This window comes from Tinamus guttatus, unplaced genomic scaffold (assembly GCF_059628265.1).
Source record: "Tinamus guttatus ecotype Peru unplaced genomic scaffold, ASM5962826v1 Tinamus_guttatus_pri_ptg001603l, whole genome shotgun sequence".
In the NCBI taxonomy this organism is placed as follows: Eukaryota; Metazoa; Chordata; class Aves; order Tinamiformes; family Tinamidae; genus Tinamus; species Tinamus guttatus.
In genome coordinates, this window is record NW_028290137.1 from 29517 (window position 1) to 38647 (window position 9131).

Consider the following 9131-nt stretch of genomic DNA (forward strand, 5'->3'; position numbering starts at 1 on the left):
GGTCTCTATGGGGCGCGGGGGTCGCTATGGGGCGCTATGGGGCGCTATGGGGCGCTATGGGGCGCTATGGGTCTCTATGGGTCTCTATGGGGCACAGGGGTCGCTATGGGTCTCTATGGGGCGCGGGGGTCGCTATGGGTCGCTATGGGTCTCTATGGGGCGCGAGGTCGCTATGGGTCGCTATGGGTCTCTATGGGTCGCTATGGGGCGCTATGGGTCGCTATGGGGCGCTATGGGGCGCTCCGCCTGCCGCCCCCCAGACGTGGACGAGTGCCTGGACGAGTCCAACTGCCCCCACGGGCGCTGCGAGAACACGCGGGGCTCCTTCGTGTGCACCTGCCCCGCCCCCGCCGTCTACGACCCCGCCCACAAGCGCTGCCTGGCGCCCCCCGAGCCCGGTGAGCGGGGGGGGGGGGGGGGGGAACCCCGGGGAATCCCTGTGCGATCCCTGCGCGATTCCCGGGCAATTCCGGTGAAATTCCTGTGAAATCCCTGTGCGATCCCTGTGCAATTCCCGTGAAATTCCCGGGCAATTCCTGTGCAATTCCTGTGCAATTCCTGTGCATCACTGGGCAATTCCTGTGCAATTCCTGTGCATCCCTGTGCAATTCCTGGGCAATTCCTGTGCAAGTCCTGTGCAATTCCTGTGCAATTCCTGTGCGATCCCCGTGCATCCCTGTGCAATTCCTGTGCAATTCCTGTGCAATTCCTGTGCATCACTGGGCAATTCCTGTGCAATTCCTGTGCATCCCTGTGCAATTCCTGGGCAATCCCCGTGCATCCCTGTGCAATTCCTGTGCGATCCCCGTGCAATTCCTGTGCATCACTGGGCAATTCCTGTGCAATTCCTGTGCAATCCCTGTGCATCCCTGTGCAATTCCTGTGCAATTCCCATGAAATTCCTGTGAAATTCCTGTGCAATTCCTGTGCGATCCTCATGCAATTCCTGTGCAATTCCTGTGCGATCCCCATGCAATTCCTGTGCAATTCCTGTGCATCACTGGGCAATTCCTGTGCGATCCCTGTGCATCCCTGTGCAATCTGCGTGCAATCCCTACGTTCTCCCCGTGCAATCCCCACGTTATCCCACGTTATCCCCACGTTATCCCACGTTATCCCCACGTTATCCCATGTTATCCCCACGTTATCCCACGTTCTCCCCACGTTATCCCGTGCTATCCCGTGCCATCCCGTGCCATCCCGGTTCAGATCGCACCCGTGACGTCTGCTGGTCCCGCCGCGGGGACGACGGGCTCTGCGGCTCCCCCCTCCCCATGCAATCCCCACGTTATCCCCATGTTCTCCCCACGTTCTCCCGTGTTATCCCATGTTATCCCATGTTATCCCACATTATCCCATGCATTCCCGTTCAGATCGCACCCGTGACGTGTGCTGGTCCCGCTGCGGGGACGACGGGCTCTGCGGCTCCCCCCTCCTGTGCAATCCCCACGTTCTCCCCATGCAATCCCCACGTTATCCCACGTTATCCCACATTATCCCACATTATCCCACATTATCCCGGTTCAGATCGCACCCGTGACGTGTGCTGGTCCCGCCGCGGGGACGACGGGCTCTGCGGCTCCCCCCTCCTGTGCAATCCCCGTGCAATCCCCACGTTCTCCCCATGCAATCCCCATGTTATCCCCACGTTATCCCGTGTTATCCCACGTTATCTCCACATTATCCCACGTTATCCCGTGCTATCCCGTGCCATCCCGTGCCATCCCGTTCAGATCGCACCCGTGACGTCTGCTGGTCCCGCCGCGGGGACGACGGGCTCTGCGGCTCCCCCCTCCTGTGCAATCCCCGTGCAATCCCCACGTTATCCCATGTTATCCCGTGTTATCCCACGTTATCCCGCACTATCCCGTGTTCTCCCCACGTTATCCCGTGCTATCCCGTGCCATCCCGTGCTATCCCGGTTCAGATCGCACCCGTGACGTCTGCTGGTCCCGCCGCGGGGACGACGGGCTCTGCGGCTCCCCCCTCCCCGTGCAATCCCCATGCAATCCCCACGTTATCCCCATGTTCTCCCCATGTTATCCCACATTATCCCACATTATCCCACGTTATCCCGGTTCAGATCGCACCCGTGACGTGTGCTGGTCCCGCCGCGGGGACGACGGGCTCTGCGGCTCCCCCCTCCCCGGCCGCCCCCTCCCCTTCGACGACTGCTGCTGCCGCCGGGGGGGGGCCGGGTGGGGGCTGCTCTGCCGGCCCTGCCCCCCCCGCGCGCCCGGTACCGGGGGGGCTGGGGGGGATGGGGGGGACGGGGGGATATGGGGGGCTGGGGGGGTTATGGGGGGTTATGAGGGGTATGGGGGATATGGGGGGCTGGGGGGGGACAGGGGGATATGGGGGGGCTATGGGGGATATGGGGGATATGGGGGATACGGGGGTTATGGGGGCTATGGGGGGCTGGGGGGCTATGGGGGGGCTATGGGGGGGCTATGGGGCTAATGGGGGTTATGGGGGGCTAATGGGGGGCTATGGGGGGGATATGGGGGATATGGGGGGGTTATGGGGCTATGGGGGCTATGGGGGGCTATGGGGGTTATGGGGGGGCTCGGGGGGCTGGGGGATTATGGGGGGTACAGGGGGCTATGGGGGCTATGGGGCCGGGGGAGTCTATGGGGGCTATGGGGTTTAGGGGGGTTATGTGGGATATTATGGGGGGTCTATAGGGGTCTATGGGGGGGGGCTGGGGGGCACGCCGGGGCTATGCGGGATATAGGGGTCTATGGGGGGCTATGGGGGGGTCTATGGGGGGCTATGGGGCTATAGGGGGTTATGGGGGGCTATGGGGCATGGGGAGGCCATGGGGGGGCCGTGGGGCCAGGGTCGGGCCAAGGGTTATGGGGGGTCCCATAGGGGCAATGGGGGGTCCCATAGGGTCATGGGGGGTCCCATAGGGCCATGGGGGTCCCATAGGGTCATGGGGGTCCCATAGGGTCATGGGGGGTCCCGTGGGGCTGGGGGGGGTCCCATAGGGGCAATGGGGGGTCCCGGCTATGGGGGGGTCCCATAGGGTCATGGGGGGTCCCATAGGGGCAATGGGGGGTCCCGTGGGGCTAGGGGGTCCCATAGGGTCATGGGGGTCCCATAGGGTTATGGGGGGTCCCATAGGGTCATGGGGGGTCCCGTGGGGCTGGGGGGGGTCGCTCACCCTGTGCCCCCCCCCCCAGGGCAGCCGTGCGGCTCCTCCCCCAGCGAGAGCAATGCATTCTGGGACGTGAGTCCGCTGGGGCTGGGGGCGCCGCGGAGAGGTGAGAGCCCCGCCCCCCCCCGGGACCCCCCCGGGAACCCCCGGGAACCCCCCCGGGAACCCCCCCGGGAACCCCCCCCCGGGACCCCCCCTCGGGAACCCCCCCCGGGAACCCCCCCGGGAACCCCCCCGGGAACCCCCAACCCCGGGGACCCTCCCGGGAACCCCCCCTGGGAATCCCCAACCCCGGGAACCCCCCCGGGAACCCCCAACCCCCCCCCCGGGACCTCCCCCCGGGAACCCCTCGGGAACCCCCCCCCGGGACCCCCCCCCCGGGACCCCCCCCCCGGGAACCCCCCCGGGAACCCCTCGGGAACCCCCAACCCCCCCCCCGGGAACCCCCCGGGAACCCCCCCCGGGAATCCCCCTAGACCTGCCCCCCCGGGACCCCCCCCGGGACTCCCCCGGGAACCCCCCCGGGAACCCCCTCTCCAGAACCCCCCCCCGGGAACCCCCATCCCCTCCATGGGGATCCCCCCCAACCCGGGGACCCCAAACCGCCACTTTGGGGACATCCCCCCCTGGGGACACCCAGGCCGGGGGGTGCCCCCCACGTCCCCCCGTGTCCCCTTTGTGTCCCCTCCATGTCCCCAATGTCCCCAATGTCCCCATGTCCCCAATGTCCCCATGTCCCCATGTCCCCAGGGGAGGACAGCTCCAAGGAGGACAGCTCCGAGTGTCCCTGGTCCCCCAATGTCCCCAATGTCCCCAATGTCCCCATGTCCCCAATGTCCCCAGGGGAGGACAGCTCCGAGGAGGACAGCTCCGAGTGTCCCTGTCCCCAATGTCCCCAATGTCCCCATGTCCCCAATGTCCCCAGGGGAGGACAGCTCCGAGGAGGACAGCTCCGAGTGTCCCTGTCCCCAATGTCCCCATGTCCCCATGTCCCCATGTCCCCGTGTCCCCATGTCCCCAGGGGAGGACAGCTCCGAGGAGGACAGCTCCGAGTGTCCCTGTCCCCATGTCCCCATGTCCCCAATGTCCCCATGTCCCCATGTCCCCAGGGGAGGACAGCTCCGAGGAGGACAGCTCCGAGTGTCCCTGTCCCCAATGTCCCCATGTCCCCATGTCCCCATGTCCCCAGGGGAGGACAGCTCCGAGGAGGACAGCTCCGAGTGTCCCTGTCCCCAATGTCCCCAATGTCCCCATGTCCCCAATGTCCCCAGGGGAGGACAGCTCCGAGGAGGACAGCTCCGAGTGTCCCTGTCCCCAATGTCCCCATGTCCCCATGTCCCCATGTCCCCAGGGGAGGACAGCTCCGAGGAGGACAGCTCCGAGTGTCCCTGTCCCCAATGTCCCCAATGTCCCCATGTCCCCATGTCCCCATGTCCCCAGGGGAGGACAGCTCCGAGGAGGACAGCTCCGAGTGTCCCTGTCCCCAATGTCCCCAATGTCCCCATGTCCCCAATGTCCCCGTGTCCCCAGGGGAGGACAGCTCCGAGGAGGACAGCTCCGAGTGTCCCTGTCCCCAATGTCCCCAATGTCCCCAATGTCCCCAATGTCCCCATGTCCCCATGTCCCCAATGTCCCCATGTCCCCAGGGAGGACAGCTCCGAGGAGGACAGCTCCGAGTGTCCCTGTCCCCAATGTCCCCAATGTCCCCAATGTCCCCATGTCCCCATGTCCCCAATGTCCCCAGGGGAGGACAGCTCCGAGGAGGACAGCTCCGAGTGTCCCTGTCCCCAATGTCCCCATGTCCCCATGTCCCCATGTCCCCATGTCCCCAGGGGAGGACAGCTCCGAGGAGGACAGCTCCGAGTGTCCCTGTCCCCAATGTCCCCAATGTCCCCATGTCCCCAATGTCCCCAGGGGAGGACAGCTCCGAGGAGGACAGCTCCGAGTGTCCCTGTCCCCAATGTCCCCAATGTCCCCATGTCCCCAATGTCCCCGTGTCCCCAGGGGAGGACAGCTCCGAGGAGGACAGCTCGGAGTGTCCCTGTCCCCAATGTCCCCAATGTCCCCAATGTCCCCATGTCCCCATGTCCCCAGGGGAGGACAGCTCCGAGGAGGACAGCTCCGAGTGTCCCTGTCCCCAATGTCCCCCCATGTCCCCAATGTCCCCATGTCCCCATGTCCCCAGGGAGGACAGCTCCGAGGAGGACAGCTCCGAGTGTCCCTGTCCCCAATGTCCCCATGTCCCCATGTCCCCATGTCCCCATGTCCCCAGGGGAGGACAGCTCCGAGGAGGACAGCTCCGAGTGTCCCTGTCCCCAATGTCCCCATGTCCCCATGTCCCCAATGTCCCCAATGTCCCCATGTCCCAATGTCCCCATGTCCCCAGGGGAGGACAGCTCCGAGGAGGACAGCTCCGAGTGTCCCTGTCCCCATGTCCCCATGTCCCCAATGTCCCCATGTCCCCAATGTCCCCATGTCCCCATGTCCCCAGGGGAGGACAGCTCCGAGGAGGACAGCTCCGAGTGTCCCTGTCCCCAATGTCCCCATGTCCCCATGTCCCCATGTCCCCATGTCCCCAGGGGAGGACAGCTCCGAGGAGGACAGCTCCGAGTGTCCCTGTCCCCATGTCCCCATGTCCCCAATGTCCCCAGGGGAGGACAGCTCCGAGGAGGACAGCTCCGAGTGTCCCTGTCCCCATGTCCCCATGTCCCCAATGTCCCCAATGTCCCCATGTCCCCAGGGGAGGACAGCTCCGAGGAGGACAGCTCCGAGTGTCCCTGTCCCCATGTCCCCATGTCCCCAATGTCCCCATGTCCCCATGTCCCCAGGGGAGGACAGCTCCGAGGAGGACAGCTCCGAGTGTCCCTGTCCCCATGTCCCCATGTCCCCAATGTCCCCAATGTCCCCAGGGGAGGACAGCTCCGAGGAGGACAGCTCCGAGTGTCCCTGTCCCCAATGTCCCCATGTCCCCAATGTCCCCAATGTCCCCAGGGGAGGACAGCTCCGAGGAGGACAGCTCCGAGTGTCCCTGTCCCCAATGTCCCCATGTCCCCAATGTCCCCGTGTCCCCAGGGGAGGACAGCTCCGAGGAGGACAGCTCCGAGTGTCCCTGTCCCGGCGGTCGCTGCCTCCGGCCCTTCGGGACCCGCGGGGGGGGCGGCTGCGACTGCCCCCCCGGGTACCAACCGGACCCGACCCGGACGCGCTGCCTGGGTGGGTACCGGACCGGAACCGGAACCGGAACCGGGACCCGAACCGGGACCGGGACTGGGATCTGAACCGGGACCAGAACCGGGACCAGAACCGGAACCGGGACCCGAACCGGGACCGGGACTGGGATCTGAACCGGACCGGGACCGGGGAGGGGACAGGGAACGGGGGGAGGGACCGGGACCGGGAGCAGGACCCGAACCGGGACCGGGGGGGGTGGGACAGGGACCGGGTACCAGCCCCGACCCGCATGCGCTGCCTGGGCGGGTACCGGAACCGGGACCGGGGGAGAACAGGGACCGGGACCCGAACCGGAACCGGGACCCGAACCGGTACCGGGGGGGTGGGACAGGGACCGGGAGCGGGACTGGGAGGGATCGGGATGGGGGGGCGGGACCGGGAGGGACTGGGACGGGGCGGGCACCGGGACACCGGGGGGGGGGGCACCGGGCCGAGGGGTCCCGCCGGGATGGGGGCGGGGCCTCCGGGATGGGGGCGGAGCCTCCGGGCTGGGGGCGGGGCCTCCGAGCCCCCTGACCCCGCCCCCTGACCCCGCCCCCCCAGACATCGACGAGTGCCGCGAGCGGGGGGGGCGGGGCCGGCGCTGCCCCCTCGAGCGCTGCGTCAACACGAGCGGCTCCTTCCGGTGCGCGTGCCCGGCGGGGGCGGCGCGAGCGCGGCCGCGGGGACCCTGCGTCCCGCAACGGCGATAGAACCGAACCGGAACCGACCGGACCGGGACCGGGACCGAGCGGACCGGAACCGGGACCCGAACCGGGACCGAGCGGGACCGAGCGGAACCGCCTGGAACCCCCAAAACCCCTGGAACCCCCAAACCCCGCGTGCCTGCGGGGACCCTGCGTCCCGCAACGGCGATAGAACCGGAACCGGAAACGACCGGACCGGGACCGGAACCGAGCGGACCGGGACCGCCTGCAACCCCCTGCAACCCCCAAACCCTGCGCGACCGCGGGGACCCTGCGTCCCGCAACGGCGTTAACGGAACCGGAACCGGGACCCGAACCGGGACCGGGACCGACCGGACCGAGACCGGGACCGCCTGGAACCCCCTGGAGCCCCCTACAACCCCCGAACCGCACGTGCCCGGCGCCCCCCAACGCAGATAGGAGCGGAACCGGAACTGACCGGAACCGGGACCGACCGGACCGGAACCGCCTGGAACCCCCTGCAACCCCTGGAACCCCCAAAGCGCACGCGCCCCAGGGGACCCCTGCGCCCCACAGCGACGTTAACGGAACCGGAACCGGGACCAGGACCGGACCGGACCGGAACCGAGCGGGACCAACCGGACCGGGACCCCCTGGAGCCCCCAAACCGCGCGCGCCCACGGGGACCCTGCGCCCCCCAACGGTGTTAACGGAACCGGGACCGGGACCGACCGGACCGGGACCAACCGGAACGGAACCGGCACCGACCGGACCGGCACCGAGCGGGATGGACCGGGAACCCCCTAACGCTCTGCAACCCCCAAACCCCCTGGACCGAGCGGGACCGGGACAGAACCGGGACCGGCCGGGATGGACCGGAACCGCCCGGGACCCTCCTGGACCCGACCGGGACCAACCGGCACCACCTGGAACCCCCCGGGACCCCCGAACCCCCCGGACCCGCTCGGAACCACCCGGGACCCCCGGGCCAGTAAATCCCAGGAACCGGCCCCGCCCACGGCTCGTTCTTGGGGGGGGGGCGACGCTTTGGGGGTGAATTCGGGGCATTTTGGGACGGTTCGGGGGGGGTGCAGCCTTTGGGGTGAATTCGGGGCATTTTGGGACGGTTCGGGGGGGGCGCAGCCTTTGGGGTGAATTCGGGGCATTTTGGGACAGTTCGGGGGGGGCGCAGCCTTTGGGGTGAATTCGGGGCATTTTGGGACGGTTCGGGGGGGGGGGTGCAGCCTTTGGGGTGAATTCGGGGCATTTTGGGACGGTTCGGGGGAGGCGCAGCTTTTGGGGTGAATTCGGGGCATTTTGGGACAGTTCGGGGGGGGCGCAGCCTTTGGGGTGAATTCGGGGCATTTTGGGACACTTCGGGGGAGGCGCAGCCTTTGGGGTGAATTCGGGGCATTTTGGGACAGTTCGGGGCAGGCGCAGCCTTTGGGGTGAATTCGGGGCATTTTGGGACACTTCGGGGGGGGCGCAGCCTTGGGGTGAATTCGGGGCATTTTGGGACAGTTCGGGGGGGGCGACGCTTTGGGGTGAATTCGGGGCATTTTGGGACAGTTCGGGGGAGGCGCAGCCTTTGGGGTGAATTCGGGGCATTTTGGGGGCGGTTCGGGGGAATTTTGCGGCTTTCGGAGCCCTTTGGGGGCACTTCGAGGTTTTGGGGCACTTTGGGGCCATCTTTGGCTTTTGGGGACAATTTGGGGGCAGTTTGCGACTTTTAGGGACAGTTTGGGCGGATTTGCAGCTTTTGGATAATTTGGGCGGATTTGCAGCTTTTTGGGGCAGTTTCTGGCCCTTCGGGGGCCGTTTCCCTTCCCGAGGGCTCCGTTTTGGGGTGAAACCCGCGGCTTTCGGGCGCTCCCGGCGGCCCCCGCGCGGCCGGGGGGGGGCGGGACTACAACTCCCGGCAGCCCCCGCGCCCCGCCCGGCGCCTCCCGGCGGCCCCCGCGCGCGCCGGCCCCGCCCCTTCCCGTGGTGCCGCGCGCGGCCCCGGCGGCGGCGGCGGTGAGAGGGGGCGGGGGCGCTGCGGGATCTGTGGGGTCTATGGGGGTCTATGGGGGGATCTATGGGGATCTATGGGG

The 9131-nt window shown here is 67.4% G+C and overlaps 1 protein-coding gene across 1 annotated transcript in view; it reads left to right on the top strand.

Annotated features, from left to right (window-relative positions):
• The window catches only part of LOC148590196 (latent-transforming growth factor beta-binding protein 3-like), a 32542-nt gene extending 25459 nt beyond the window's left edge, over positions 1-7083 (top strand). The window contains 5 exon segments of the mRNA XM_088539370.1: positions 261-398; positions 2084-2239; positions 3186-3266; positions 6233-6373; positions 6935-7083. Of these exon segments, the coding sequence (XP_088395496.1) occupies positions 261-398; positions 2084-2239; positions 3186-3266; positions 6233-6373; positions 6935-7083 (665 nt within the window).
• Positions 7084-9131: the final 2048 nt, after the last annotated feature.